This window comes from Puma concolor, chromosome B2 (genome assembly GCF_028749965.1).
Source record: "Puma concolor isolate L17-30 chromosome B2, mPumCon1.1.hap2, whole genome shotgun sequence".
NCBI classification, from domain to species: Eukaryota; Metazoa; Chordata; class Mammalia; order Carnivora; family Felidae; genus Puma; species Puma concolor.
In genome coordinates this window covers 136,708,999-136,725,370 of record NC_141671.1, presented here as the reverse complement: position 1 = coordinate 136,725,370, position 16,372 = coordinate 136,708,999, and the positions used below count along the sequence as shown (strand labels likewise).

The 16,372-nt window shown below is 37.2% G+C and overlaps 1 protein-coding gene across 2 annotated transcripts in view; it reads right to left on the bottom strand.

Annotated features, from left to right (window-relative positions):
* Nucleotides 1-16,372, bottom strand: part of TAB2 (TGF-beta activated kinase 1 (MAP3K7) binding protein 2) — a 91,750-nt gene that overhangs the window by 9,172 nt on the left and 66,206 nt on the right. For both annotated transcript variants that reach the window (XM_086708103.1, XM_025925698.2), the window contains 3 exons: nucleotides 5,372-5,532; nucleotides 5,062-5,155; nucleotides 3,662-3,742 (listed from right to left, as the gene is read on the bottom strand). In XM_086708103.1, the coding sequence (XP_086564229.1) occupies nucleotides 3,662-3,742; nucleotides 5,062-5,155; nucleotides 5,372-5,532 (336 nt within the window). The remainder of the gene's footprint in view (nucleotides 1-3,661; nucleotides 3,743-5,061; nucleotides 5,156-5,371; nucleotides 5,533-16,372) is intronic.

Genomic DNA, 16,372 nt, shown 5'->3' with positions numbered 1-16,372 from the left:
GGATTCCTGTCTCTTTACTTTTTGTGTATTTATTATTGGTTTGTGGTTTGTGGTTAACATTAAGTTCATATGTAACATCCTAAGTATTTAGCAGTCTATATTAAGTCAATGATTGCTTAAGTTGAACATACTCTAAAAGCACTACATTTTTACTCCTCCTCTATGTTTCATGTAGATATTATATTTTATCTTTTTATTTTGTGAATCCCTTAACTAATTTTCTTTAGATATAATTGATTTTACTTTTGTCTTTTAGCCTGCATACTAAGCTCTATAAGCAATTGATCAACTATCTTTGCCATAAGTTTGCTTTAACCTGGGAAATTTTTTCATTTCATTATTTTCTTATTTCTAGTTATGGTCTTTTCTTTTTTGCTTAAAGAAGTCCCTTTAACATTTCTTATGAGGTTGGATTAGTGGTGGTGAACTCTTAAGTTTTGTCTGGGAAACTCTACCTCTCTAATTCTAAATGATAATCTTGCTAAGTAGTATTCTTGGTTGTAGGTTTTTTCCTTTCAGCCCTTTGAATATATCATGCCACTCCCTTGTGGCTGCGAAGTTTGTGCTGAAAAATCAGCCGAGTCTTATGGAGTTTTTCCCCTATATACAATTAATTCCTGTTCTCTTACTGCTTTTAAGGTTATCTATCTTTAATCTTTGACATTTTAATTATGTGCCTTGGTGTGGACCTCTTTGGGTTTATTTTATTTGGGACTCCCTGTGCTTCCTGAATCGGAATGTCTGTTTCCATCCCCAGGTTAGGAAAGTTTTCAACTATTATTTCTTCAAATAAGTTTTCTGCTCCTTTCTCTCTCTCTTCTCCTTTTGGGATGTCCATAATATGAATGTTACTATTTTTTTAAATTATTTTTTTAATGTTTATTTATTTTTGAGAGAGAGAGACAGACAGACAGACAGACAGACAGACAAAGAGAGAACAAGAATGAGTAGGGGAGGGGCAGAGACAGAGGGAGACACAGAGTCTGAAGCAGGCTCCAGGCTATCAGCATAGTGCCTGATGCAGGGCTTGAACTCACAAACTGTGAAATCGTGACCTGAGCTGAAACTGGATGCTTAACTGAATGGACCACCCAGGTGCCCCTGAATGTTACTATTCTTGATGTCCCAGAAGTCTCTTAACCTATCCTTTTTTAAAACATTCTTTTTTTTCTTTTGCTGTTCAGTTTGGGTGCTCTCCATTACCCTGACTCCAGATGGTCTATCCATTCTTCTGCATCCTCTAATCTGCTCATTCCCTCCAGCGTATTTTTCATTTCAGTAATTGCATTCTTTAACTCTGATTCTTTTTACATTTTATATCTCTTTGTCGAAGTTTTCGCTGAACTCATCCATTCTTCTCTCAAGTTCAGTGAGCATCTTTATGGCTATTACTTTGAATTCTTTATCAAGTAGATTGTTTATTTCTGTTTCATTTAGTTCCTTTTCTGTAGTTCTGTCTTTGTTTGTTTGGAGCACATTCCTCTGTCTCATTTTGTTTGATTTTCTGTGTTTATTTCAATGAATTAGGCAAAAGAAAAAAAAGACCTTTTCCAGTCTTGAAGGAGTGGCCCTGTGTAGGAATGTCCCCATAAAGATGTGTATGCCCGGCAGCCTTGGCTGGCTGGCTGGAGCCTGTAGCAGGTGTGAGCGGAGACCTAGGGTACTCCATGCAGAGGTGCCCTGGTAGGACGGCTGGAACTGCAGTGGGTGCAGGCTGGGCGTCTACCAGTGCGCACTGCATTGGGGCCCTTTGGTGGGATGGCTGGAGCTCAGGTAGGCATAGGCGCATGGGGCCATTTTGGAAGGATGGCTAGAACTGGTGTGGGAAGAGGCCCGAGTCTTGCTGAGAGGGCAGGTTGGCTAGACTTTGCTCCCATTTGTGCTATCATAGTGGTGGGAGCAGGTAAACATGGTGCTTGCTGGCACTTCTGACCCCAGAGAGTTGCAGCAGTTCCCTCACCATTTGGTGGATGCTCTAGGTTTGGTAAATGGGTTTTCCTCACTTATATTCCCGTTGCCCTTTAAAACACATCTTTGTTTTATTTTCTGTTTTTCCTCTGGGGCCAGGTGGGCAAATCTGTGCGTGGGCTCCTCAGTGCTATCTCCCCCTACTGCAGTTTGTAGTGTAGGGGGTGGGGTTCCCATGGTTCCTGTGTCTCTATCTCTCTTTCCAATCTCTATGTGGTCCTTCTACCCTTTGTCGTGCAGAGCTGTTCAATGAGCCCCCCAGTTCTTCTTCAGGTGGAACTGCTCCATACATATGTAGGTGTAGATTTGGTGTGTTTGTGGAAGAGGTAAGTTCAGAGTCTTCCTAGGACACCATCTTGGACCCCTTCCCTTGATATGTTGTAAATTTAAGGAAAGGCTTCCCATCCTTTGCTTTCACCGTTCCACGTTTCCTTACTTCTTATCACAAAAAACTTCAAGCATATACAGTAGTGGAGAGAACGGTAAACTAAGCCCTCATGTACTTATCCTGCTTCAACAACTGTCATGACTGATTCCATTTCACCTCCTTTCCAACTACCTTCCATCTATACTCCCTCCTACTCTCAATACATAAGTACTGGATTAAGTAGAAGTAAAACAGGAATCTTTTTATAAGAACAATTCTACTTTTTGAAAGAGAGTGAAAAGATTATATTAAAGCAACTTATTCAGAGTCTGAAATACCCACTTTGTTTATTTTAAGAAGCTAGGCTATGCCACTGTTTTCTTTACTCTATTTAATTAACATCCAAATAGCATGTAGTACTTTAACCACTGCTTACTGTGACAAATGCCCTAATCTCACTTTTGCTGCTCTGGAATAATAGTTCATTGCATTCCAGCTAACTATGTTTAGAAACGTTTAAATTAAAAAAAAAAAAAAGATGGTACAGCTAGGCCCAATACAATTATATTTAAACAAAAATGATGGAGTGGAGAGAACTCCACTGAGTGCTAATGTGAAAAGTCTTCTAACAAACCAAAGAGCTAGTAACATACCTATTCATTCTTGTTATCATTTCTCTCTTTTAATTCCTAGAGTAAAAAAATCCACACACCTATTTTGACATCTTGGTTTGGTGTGCATATGGTCTGATTATCAATGATGTAAAATGATAGTAGGTAAAAAAATTTTTTTTCACACCCAGCGTGGAGCCCAATGCAGGGCTTGAACTCACAACCCTGAGACCAAGACTGAGCTGAGATCAAGAGTCAGATGCTTAACCGACTCAGCCGCCTAGGTGCCCCTTAGTTTTTAAAAATGATTCATTTGGAATTTAGAGTATTTTGATTATGCAGAATTATGCATCAACAGAATACTCACGAAAAGTAAACTTCCCTAAGGTGTCTTCCTCTTCATTTATCTAAAATTTTAAAGAGTACAAATTTTTGCACCTGATGATTTCTTTTGCCAAGACTTGCTGTTTTAGAGGGGTATATAATGAATCCTAAGGACCTGCATATTACTTTTAAAGAGCTAAGTACATAACACTTTTGCATCCTTTCCCATCCCCAGCATATAAGTGAAAATAAGCAACTATCTTCCTGATGAATTCATCCATGAATTCCAATGTTTGAAGCACTTCTAGAGTGGAAGGTTGCTAAAAACAAAATTTTCTAAAATCTTGTTTTTCAAGATGTAATGGTTTTCACACTTAATGGAGACACTAACCTTTGGGTTTTGGTGGCACAGGACCTACAAATCCAATATTGTCATAAAAGTTATGAATAGCGCTGGGATTAAAATGTGGTCCTGAAATATATAAAAAGTAAATATATCAATGTTTATAGCTCAAAAATACTTAATTTTATTTTTTCAAAAGCAAACATACTCTTTCTAAAAAAGATCACAGTATAAATAGAAGAAATGTCTTTCATTTATTTTGCACTTCCAATCTCAAATTACATGTAAGGATGTCAAAACAGCTGAGGAAGGTATAATACACTACTCACAACAGAGGTCTAAGTGGTAAATGAGGGAAGAAGCCAAATGAAACTGTAAGACAGTGACAGATGTAGAACTAGACCACTATTCCATGTGACAAGTTAAAATAACTTAAAATGTAACAATTTAAAATATAATTTCAAACAATCAAACATGGTCTTAAGCAACTAAATAAATAGCTTGGTTCCAAATACATATTAAAACCTTCCACTAATGTAATATAATGGTTCAGATGTTAAATAAAAGGAACAGGTTCAAAAACTATAGTTGCTAGACCCGCACTAAATTCCTTTTTCTCTCTTTAAAGTTAAATATGGCATTTTCTATGAATGTCAAACATGACTTATTAACATTTTAAAAGGAAACACAACCACCATCTTTCAGTTTGATGGATTTTTGGCACACACTCAAGAGTAATTAAGGACTTCTTTTTTGTTGGCTTCCTTTCTTTTTCCTATCTTTTCCATTTCATACATTCTATTATTTCCCTAACTTCAGAATTAGGTTTAAGTTATAAAATTTCCTTTCAGCTGTCTATGGAACTGAATTAAACTGTCAAGATTTTTTTTTATTACAATAAGCAATTATGGCTTATCACTAATAGCTCAAGCTTCATAATAAGTTGTTCTAAAAAAGTACAGGCCATACTTTTACTCTCTTTTATTAATTAAGACAGTGCCATTAGGGTGGGGATGCCTTTTAATTACGTTTTTTAAAAAAAGCATGATTCTTGAGAGGTAAAAGGAAAAACAGCAATAGGAAAGAGACATAGGCATACCTCTATTTTAATCTTAATAAATATTACAATAAATATTATAGATTCTACTAATACATAACAGTAATACTTTTGATGGCACAGCCAGACATACTAATTACTGTCTTCCCTTAACACACGACTAAAGCGGGTTTGAATAATACAAATTTTATCAAATTACTCCTAAACCAAATATATAATTTCTTTTGGAGTGGGGGTGGGGAAGAAAAACACAATAGTTCTTTAGTACTATCTGGCTCCAAAGTCAAATCTGAGACAATAAGCTTACAACTGAGAAGTTTGTTTTCAGCCACAGGAAAAGAGTTGATAAATTAATACAATGAATTTAAGTTGAGTATGCACTGAACTTTACCTCGGGCTTGAAAAAGATCAATTTCTTTGGTTAAGCAGTCAATGTCAATCTGGAGTTGTCTATTACAACTTCTCAATTGCTGCATTTCTTCGAGCTGAAAAATAATTCCGTGTGAGAAGGATCTACATTGGATTCTCTTATCATTAGGTAAGAAAGCGTGGAGTTTGGCAAGGGAAGGTAAGGGCAAAGAAACAAGTCTGAGTTAATAGGAGCATTTCTAGAAAACTAGATCAACTCTTTATACTTCTGACAGATTGCCTATTCTCATGTTCCCAAGCACAGAGGTCACAAGAATTACAGAAAGACTTACTGAAGGTATTTGGGATATGGAATTTGATCTTTTCAGGCGCCTTCGAGTTAGATTATTTTCCATTTCATTGACCTCAGATTTTAGTTTATCCAGCTTTTTCTTTTGAATCTCAAGTTCTCTTTGAAGTCGTTCCATCCTGGCCTTCTGGTGTACCAACAGAGCTGCAACACATATTAGCAAACATGAGGACCCACTCAACTTCCGTCAATTAACCTTTAAGCAGCTTTGGGAAAACAAATAGTGTTTCTGTGACAATCAAGAGTATGCCAAGAATCCCAAAGATACACTAAAACAAAATATTTTGAGTTTGAACACTTAAAATTTAAAAAATTGTTAACTTGAAAATTATTTTAATTATTTAAGCAGACAAATGTTGCTACTCATTTAAAAATTAAAAAAAAAAACCGGTTTGGCTAAGCCCACTTTGTGGCTAAGGCCAGCATTTATAGCCTATTACTTCTATAAAGGCTCCGGTCTAGTTAATTAACCTACTCACTCTTATTTAATTTGCGTCTGACCCTCTGAAAGATAAGACCTACTCCAAGAAGCCTGACATGTTTGGACTATGCATAAGGTATTCTAATGTGAACACTTTATGGACATTTTAGAAGGGAATGTGGGTTAGGCCAAATCCATTTTGATGAATGCCAACAAATAAGACAGACTGATTTCAATCCACATGAATATTAACATTAAAGTGTTAAATGCTAACATTAAATTGTTCAAATCACGAAGTAAAAATAATACCATTTAAAGAAATCACTTCTATTTTGTGAAAATATTTTCCTAAGGTTTTTAAAGAAAGAAAGTATGCAATTAATCTTGTAGCATGAATGATAAGCTGCTTGGGAAACCTTATTAAGCCAAAAAATTAGTGTGTGTTCTTGTGATCAATCCTTAGGCAATGTGGGCCTTGTTTTTTAGGATACTGGGCTAGAAGTGAAGACGCCTTTATCTACTTCTATACAAAGGCAATGTGGGATGATTCTACCACGAGAAAACGGGCAGATTTAGAAAAGTACAATTAACAATCTTTAAAAATGAAAAATAGTTATTAAAATGAAGAAGTCAAGTAGATTAAACAGGTTGGATTAATGCTAAACAGTCATCTTAAACTAAACTCAGATTTCTTTATTTTACTTAATTTTTTAAACCTCATTTTCTAAGAATCAAAAAAATAAGGAAAAGGCTATGGCATATTAAGACATATTCAGGCCAATCGAGTACTGTATTCTAGAGCCAGAATTAGGGTGTGGAGTCTGGGAGGCTGTTAGGATCAAGGACTTCAAAATTAACTTTAAACAGTAGAGAATTTTTCCCAACAAAATCTGACACTGTTATAATCCACAAATGCTTCCCTCTGTAATTTTCCTTTCTTATTAATTGGAAGAAATAAATACTAGGGCATTATGTTTCAAGTTTTAAAAAGCATGGCTGATTCTGATAAACATGAAAACCCTGTTAACCTTTCTCCCATTTTAATATATATTCTGTAAATGCAGGGAGGTGTTCTTGGAGGTACACATGTTCCTGGTTGAAAACCTGCTGTGTCTATAGTACATCCCTACCTATCAAGCTTGTTCTGTCAGGCTTTTATCAATTTGACTTATTTATTTGAACTGCAGTTTTACCTATTTCCAAAATATAAGAATTCTACGGTAGGGTTTATTTTCTTAAGAGAAGATGAGGATGTGGGACGTTATTGAGGGAGACAGAAAGAGAAGAAAAGACGGAGGCAGGACTGCAGTAAGAATGAAGGACAGAGCAAAGGAAAATGGGGAATAACATACTTTCTAAACTCTAACCACCTGCCAACAACATGTCTCAAGGGCATTAATTAGAAATTTGCTCAAATTAGTGATTATTTTACTTAAAAGTAGCATTTCTTAAATTTAATGATGGTTTTCTCCCTAATGACTAAATCCTTTAATATCCGCTGATGACCAAATGATGGCTGATCTTTATGCTGAAATTCTAAAACAAGATACATATCTGCGATATTCTTCAGTATTCTTTATGAAGCAAGGATGAGTAGAGATTTCCTGAGAAATTGAAACCCAAGTTAAAACACATCTGAGTGGTCAAAATTTATATCTTAAGGGCAGAGAGAGAACCTCAGGGTGAGAAATACTGACGCCAATGAGCCCCAGGCTGGTGATGTGCTGGGAGGGGCGGGCAGAGGCAAGTGCAAGCTGCTGTGACAAGCCACTTCCACCGCCAGGAAGCTATTACCATGCGATCCGTGGAGGAAACATCCTTTCCATAAAGAGAAGCTTTCAAAAGACAAGTCTGACCAAACAAGAAAATGATCTCCCATGAGGATCCATGGCCTAGAAGGAGCCCCCCCCAAATGTTGAGATTATGTAATAGTCTGAAAGAAGCTATATAAAAGCCTAAGATGACTACAGTGATAACAGAGTACGTAAAAATACAGCAAAAGATACTATAAATAAAAGAGACAGATTTGCAAAAGTACCATCAACAACCTCTAGAAATAAAAAGTAGCCACTGAGATGAAAAAGTCAAACAGATTAAACAGTAGACTGTATACAGTCAAAGACACAGCTAGTGATCTGGAAGATAAGCCTAAGATCACTACCCAGAACACAGAGATAAAGTGACAGAAAACATGAAAGAGGGGTGAAAAAATCTCACATAAATCAAAAAAGGAGTTCCTGAAGGAGACAACGGATAGGAAGTGGCAAACTTTGAAGAGATGCTTGCTGAAAAAGCTTCTAAAACTAAAGAAGAGAAATAACAGATTCTCAAAGATAATAGCATAACTTGATCATCTAGTTAAATTATCGGAGCATGGATGCATAAACATTTTCAGGTAAAGTTTGGGGGAATTCACCAACCACCGGCTGCTGCTGAAAGAACTACTAATAATGTTTTTTTTTTGATAAGAAGGAGATTAATACAAAAGGAAAGAATAGATGAATAAATCTAAAGTTCTAACTCTAAAAAAAGGGGAAAGACCATGGCAGTGGGCAGGGTGGCATAAACTGCTTAAAACAAAGTAAAACTAAAACATTAAGAAATAACAAGAAATTGGAAATATGAAGCCCAGAGAAGCATTCTAAGGTCTTGAAAGTATTTAGGAAGAATACTCTAAAATGTTGCCAAACCAAACCTACATGTTAGGGGCACCTGGCTGGCTCAGTCGGTAAAGCATGTGACTCTTGAACTCGGGGTTGTGAGCTCGAGCGCCAGGTTGGGCGTGGAGCCTACTTAAACACACACACACACACACACACACACACACACACACACACACATATTAAATGTGTAGGGATCACTATTAGAGAAAGCTAAATAGAATGTAGCTTCTAAATAAAAAGACTGAACAAAAGGAGAATGAAAATTTGATTAAACTTAGATGGTAGGAAAGGAGGAAAAAAGAGAAAGAAGTAGAAAAAAAAATATGACAAGAATAATCCCAGATATATCAGTAATCACAACTGCAATTTAATTAAATGTATTTGGGGGCGCCTGGGTGGCGCAGTCGGTTAAGCGTCCGACTTCAGCCAGGTCACGATCTCGCGGTCCGTGAGTTCGAGCCCCGCGTCGGGCTCTGGGCTGATGGCTCAGAGCCTGGCGCCTGTTTCCGATTCTGTGTCTCCCTCTCTCTCTGCCCCTCCCCCGTTCATGCTCTGTCTCTCTCTGTCCCAAAAATAAATAAACGTTGAAAAAAAAATTAAAAAAAAAAATTAAATGTATTTGTTTAGATACAAGAGATCAGCACACTAAATTTTTAAAATTCAGCTATATACTGTTCATAAGAAACACACAATATAATTCACTCACCCATTCTTTTATTATGTTGAGAGCCTACTTGTCAAATCAAAGAACAGGCAAAAATCCCTGCCCTTGCAGAGCTTACATTACAGAGGTAGGAGAGACTGGGGCGGGGGGGGGGTGATGGTGGTGGTGGGGAGGGTGGTGATGGAGTGGAAGAACAAGGCTCTCAACAAGTGGCCAACAAACTATGGTCATTGGACAAGTATGGCTCACTGCCGGTTCTGTGAAAAAAGTTTTACTGGAATACAGCTATGCTCACTTGTTTACTTATTGTCTATGGCTGTTATTGTGTTAGGACAGCAGAGCTGAATAGCTGTGACAAACTGCATGGCTTGCAAAATCAGACATAGTTTACTATTTGGCCCTTTATCAGATCATGTGGAGACTTGCTGATCATATTAGGAAGTCTGAGTACGTGGGGACCCATCATAGCACAGAAAGGTCGGAAGTAAAAGGACTAAAGTAAAATAAATAGTTTGCACTTCGGGTACCACTCTAAGAGATGCAAAGTAAGAGCAGTCAATTGCTGGAGATATTTGAAGGCAGTGGTACACTAAAGATTAACAACAAAACCCAAATCCAGCTCCGGGCCTGACTGAATTGACTAAAGTCTTCACACTAATAACCTGAAAAAAAAAAAAAAGAGCTGTTCTCATTTCCGGGTGCAAATACTACTTATCTCAGTCTCTTCTGTTTGTTTGTTTTTTTTCATACAATACTGGCATTCAACAAAAAATTATGAGACACCCGAAAAGCAAGAGAAAAATCCAACTTCTCACCAAGAGATAAAGCAATCAATAGAACCATACCAACAGATGATCTAGATGCTAGAACCACCTGACAGGGAATTTTAAAATAACTATGATTAATATGTTAAAAAAAAAATCTAGTTAAAAAGACGGATAGCAAACAGGCAGGACCCAACAGATAATCTGACAAATGGAAATTAAACACAAAAAAGAGTCAAATGCTGGCAATTAAATATGGTATCAGAGATAAAGAATTCCTTCAACAGACTTACCAGCATACTGGATACAGAAGAATCAGTTAACCTGGAAGACAGAAATTGCCCAAACAAGAGGAAAAAAGTGGAAAAAAGAACAAATATCAAAAAGTCTAATATACATGTAATCAGTTTAAAGAGAAGAGAAAAACAAGGCAGAAGAAATATTTAAAGAAACAATGGGCAAATATCTTCCAAAATTAATGAAAGACAATCAATCATAGATCAAAGGAACCCAGAGATCTCCAAGCAGTAGTTAAACAAAAACCAAACACATCATAGTCAAACTGCTGAAAACCAGACACCATCTTGAAGGCCACTTGGAAGTTTTGAAGGTGACACAGCAGGCAAATATGTAAAATTGAAATAAAGCGAGTGTAGTAATATTCATTTCAGAAAAAGATGACTTTAGGGCAAAATATGAGACATAAAGAGGGTTCTTATTACTTAGTGATAAAAGTGTGGAGGGGGAAGGTTCCAACCATCCAACTTTATTTCTGTTTCAATTTTATTTTCCAACCAATCCATCTCAGGACATACATTCTAGGACGGGGGCTAAGCACTCTTCCCAGTAATTCTCTGTATTAGTAATCCCTTCTACCAAAATAGGAAAGTATACCACAGAGCTGAGAAGGCCAATATTGGTAGCAGAGATCCTTTAACAAGGCAGAAATCTGGTTAAAAAAAAATTGAGGAAAAATAGAGGAGCCACAGTCACTGAAGCAGCCACAGCTGCTGAAGGTTGTGGGCATATTTTGAAGTTAAGGAGTGAATTCTTCAGAATGTTTCTGCAACAGAAAAATGTTATTACATCCCTGGGGATTCACAAAGAATGGAGTTTCTGCAATGGCTGTAGATGGCTTGCCTTTGGGGAAAAATGGCAAGATACATTTATGATTAGACTGAACCCCGAAAGTAAAATACTGTGAATCCATGACCTCAAATTCTGTTTGAGAGATTTCTTTCCAGTGAAGACAAAATCTTAGAGCAGAGTTATAATTATATTATGTTATATTACTTAGGAATGAAAAATGTAGTTTATAGACTCTTCAGGATCTCTTAAGTATGTCTGTTGATTATAAACAAGATAAAAAGTGCTCTGAAGATAGTAGGAAAGAGATATGACCCTCTACTTCTTAGCAATTATTTCTTCTAAGTGCCTGGATTTTTATGTGCCCAGTTCACTTTTCATTTGTGGCTTGGGAGTTTTAGATAGAAATCTCAGGAAGATGAATGACAAAATAGGGGTGTCAGATGAATCACTATGAAAATTCAGCTAAAGGTAATAAACTTTTTCTCTCGTTGTGGTCTGTCTGCAGTTTTAATCTTCACCATATAAACCATTACACAGTACATATCATTAAGAACCCTTATTAGACTCATAATGAAGAAAAGTCATTATAGTGTTTGTTTATAGACACTTTTGCTCTGATCAGGCCCCACGAAATGAAAAAAGGGTGAGTGTTAACTACAGAGCAAGAAACATGACAATTATACTTCTGGCGTCCAAAAGAAGGGAACTAGCTTAGAAAGAGAGTCAGGCAGGCTTACAAAATTGGGCTGCAGTCGTGGGGTGAGGCTAGAAAATTTCACCTCTGTTACAAGAAATGGCTTTGAAAAGGGATTTGAGAAATCCCTGAGACTGGTTTTTGGGTTTTGTTTCTTTGTTTTGACATGTTAAGAAAGTGTTACAAACACAATCACATCAACCACACATAAGGATAATTTGGGCTCATGTGCTATCTAGTAATATGTATTTATACGGGAGGAGGGGTGATTTGTTACACAGACTTCCATGGGTAAGCTAAAGGAAAAATTCTCTCTCCATTCTTGTCATTCGTTTAGATATAGACAAATATGGACTTAAAAAGCCAGGCTATGAAGAATCGATTGTTAGCCAGGACTTCCATTTAAAGATGACTAAACATTGTATTTATATAATTTTCCACCTCCTGAATCCCCAAGACAATGACAGAGGAATAAAACCATCAATCCAACAACAACAAACAAGGGGAAAAAGGCAATTAATGGACAAGAGATTTCAACAAATTTCTGGAAGGCTGAAAGTAGATGGAATAGCAGGCTAATGAAGGAGGGTGGGGAAAGCTACAATCTCGGACAAAGCAGCAGCTCATCTGCACTGCAGAGACCTACTGAGGCTCCAGACTGAAGACTGCAGGTGACAACAGGAGGCCGAAGTTAAGGAAATAAGGCTTTAATTGGATATCTGTTTATGCAACAGTCGGCCTTACCCTATCCTGTGGGACAGACAGTTGCATGTCTATTCTCACGGCCACCCAACATGGATTTCTCAAGCTGGTCCCCATATACAAACAACGTTAGGCCGTGATGGTAGTGTTCCCTCCTAGTAGCTGGCTCCTCACTCATCACATAGCAAAGTCTCCCAAGTGACAAGTCCCTCGTTCTCACGTAGGTTTCCACTTAGTTTTCTCAGTCTTTCATTCTCAAATATAAATTGGGGTGCCTGGGTGGCTTAGTCAGTTAAGCGTCCGACTTTGGCTCAGGTCATAATCTCGCGGTCCATGAGGTCAAACCCTGTGTCCGGCTTTGTGCTGACAGCCAGAGCCTGGAGCCTGTTTCAGATTCTGTGTCTCCCTCTCTCTCTGCCCCTCCCCTACTGGCGCTCTGTCTCTCTAAGAATAAATAAACATTAAGAAAAAAAATTTTAAATATGAACCAACAGCCATGGATCACCATACATTTCGGAAACGTCTGACATGTCAAAGATCTATATAAACAAAGAGAAAGACTAAACCCAGATTAAGCAGAGAGGATTTAGGAGCTAGACGAAAACTTAAATTCTAATTAGCATCATTAAGAGATCTAAGACATTCATGCACCCATGCAACAATAGTCTGCTATGAAAAAGGAATTCGAGAAATAGCTCTTATACATTAAGAACATCACTGCTGAAATGAAAACTTCATACATGGGTTGGAACAAAAATTAAGGAAACCTCCTGAATTATATAATGGGAAAGATAAGGAGGTAGGATATCTGAGGACAGGGCTATGAGAAGTAGAAGGTTGGTATAGGATGTTGAATAGCTGAGTAAGAGAAGCTCTAGAAAGAGACAATGGAAAAACTGGGACTCAGGAGGGGATTTCCAGAACTGAAGGGAGAAATAAGCCTTTCAACAGGAGTTCACTGAATATGAAACAAGGATGATTAAAAAAAAAACACCACACCTAGACATAACTGTGTCTATATACAGAATATGTATATATACATCTACAGAATATACAGAATATAATGTAACATATATAAATGTATAAAATTAAAATATATCCAATCATGTATGAGTAAAGACTGTGCTGTAGTTGCTCTAGCAGTATTTGTATCGTAACAGTATTTTGTTTAGCCAAAAACAGATTAATTAAATTTTTAGTATTCTGAAATCCAAGGTAATTTTAGTAGTAAAGGAGCTTAAGTATATTTCTATACTACCTGTTCAAAGGGCATTAAATAAATTAATACCCTGAAGTGTGAAGTATGAAGGAAGTGTGAAGGAAGGAACAAAGTTAAAGGAACTATTTCAAGAGCATTTTTGTATTTATAAAAATACTATTACTATTACTTTGTATTTATAAATCGGTATCCCATTAGAGAAGCAACTTTTTTTGTTAGATGAGTCCATTTCATTTCACACTAGGAAAAATTCAGCATTTTAGATTTTTCATTATCAAGTACATCTCTCAACTAAACCTCAAGGTCCTTGAGGGTAAACACTGATTTTGTACCACCTGGTATCTAGTACTAAATGTCGACAATTGTAGGCACTTGATAAATATCTATTACATGTAAAATAGTGACAACAATTGACTTTTAATGAATGGTGGAGTAAAATACCAATTTTAGGCCCAAGAGACAGAAATACTGATAAAACAGAAACATGAAATTTATTTTAGAGTTCTCCCTGAATGTTTAGTTTTAGTATTTTTCACTTAACACAGCTGAATACATTTTGAAATCTGGCAAGACTTTTAAGTCGCTCACAATGCAGAAAGGTGGCGTTGTTTTATATGCTAGTTCTGCCTAGGCAATAACCTAAGTGATGTATTTAACACCTCAATCACACACTGACTTTGGTTTCAAAACCTACCTATCTACTTTTAGATATACACACAAAAAAGAGAAGGAATAACAAGTAGTGGAAAAAAACATTCAGTACCTTATAAATCCTCTTTCAGGCAAAACTACATTTTAACATATAAAGGTAATTTAAGCATACAACTCCCTCTTGTGGTTGTTAAAATAAGTATTAGTGAATTCAAATACTGGGGCCCTTAAACCAGTCCTACGGGCATTTTTTTAAAGCAGCAGTTTAGAAAGCTTAGTCTTTACCCAGCTTTTGTCAACTTCCAGGAACGATGGACACAATTTCTTACTCAGCTTTATTGGTAATTAGAAAAACACACTTCAAGTTTCAGATGGTGTTTAGCTTTACTAATTTTAGGTATTTAAAAAAAATTTTTTTTTAATGTTTTATTTATTTTTGAGACAGGGAGCAGCAGAGCATGAACAGGGGAGGGTCAGAGAGAGGGAGACACAGAATCTAAAACAGGCTCCAGGCTCTGAGCTGTCAGCACAGAGCCTGCCGCGGGGCTCGAACTCACTGACTGAGAGATCATGACCTGAGCCGAAGTCGGCCGCTTAACCGACTGAGCCACCCAGGCGCCCCATAATTTTAGGTATTTTTTGAAAGGGCGGGCCTACGCCAGCCGACTCCATCTTGTTCTGTGTCCTTCACCTTGACCACACCTCCTCCCCTTGAGTAACCCCCCCTCACCTGCCTAACAGGACTCGGACCCTTCCCCAGGACCCTTCCCCAGCCAATCGGCTGAGGCCATAGCCATTACCTCACCAACTGCCCCAGGCCCCAATAAAACCTTTGTCCTTTTGAAACTCGCTCTCTTTCCCTGGTATCTCACCGCTGCGTCGGTGCAGGTAGGGGATTGAGCTCGAGCTAGTTCGAATAAAGGCTCTTTGCTTTTGCATCGGACTCGGCTCCCTAGTGGTCTTTGGGGATCACGAATTCTGGGCATAACATTTTTATAGTGTAAAGAACATGTAATTTCTCTAAAAGTTAAAAAAAAAAAAGAGATACTGTCTACCTACCATGTTTCAGGCACTGTACAAGCATTACAGAGAGAAGGGAGCAAGTTAGAAGAGATCCCATCCCTTGTGGCACTGACATTCAAAGCATGGTCAGATTTTTTTCTTCTTATGAAATGTGGGTATATGAATTAGTAATGGAAGAAAGAACAGTAAAAATGGTTAACCATAAAATGAACCAAAAATTAATTTTGATTTGTTCTCCTCCCAAATGGGGGGTAAGAGAAAAAAGAAAATGTCTGACTTAAGCTTTTAAAATAACAGCATGGAACGTAGCATACATTCTGAAAACTGCATTTCCATTGTGGGGGGTGGGGGTGGGAAGTAAGAGAAAATGAGGAAGAGAACAAATGCACTTGAGACCTAAGGTGAAGAGATATGGAATCACCACTGTTGTCCGGGAATGGTGATGACAGGGTTGACATTCAAGAAGGAAAAATTGTAATTCTAATTAAGCTATTCACAGTTTTTTTTTTTTCAACTGCCTCTCTTAAGCCCCACGTAGGTCTCGCATCTGCATAACTATTTTACAAATGGTAAAGCACTAGACAAATGTGCAGCTTTTGTATTATTAACAAATGTCAAGTCTTTATAATTCTTACAGAAAATTCCTTTATCCTACAGTTTTTAAGGGTTTACCCCATCTCCCCCCAAAAGTAGTTTAATTCTTCAGTCATCATTCTTACATTCTGTTTCTTTAGACAAAAAGTTTGACTTGAACTTGTGGGGAAATTACGCGATTTCTCAGGTGCCTACTCTTTTTAATTGGTGCCAGTAAAAAAAACTTGCTAAAAAAAAAGAGGATGCAAAGTGCATATTAAAAGAATACCTTTGCCACTGGAAAATGTACCAGGTATTTATGGATATAAAGATCTTTGGCTTATTAGAGAGAGAGAGAGAGAGAGAGAGAGAGAGAGAAATTTGCAACTGGAAATCTGATAGGTACTTACTTCTAATATCTTTTATATTTTTGTCTGTCATGACAATTTCACATGCCAAAGTCAGTTATGTGCCTAAGTCACTGTACCTAACAAAGTACAATGTCAGCTTCTAAAATAAAT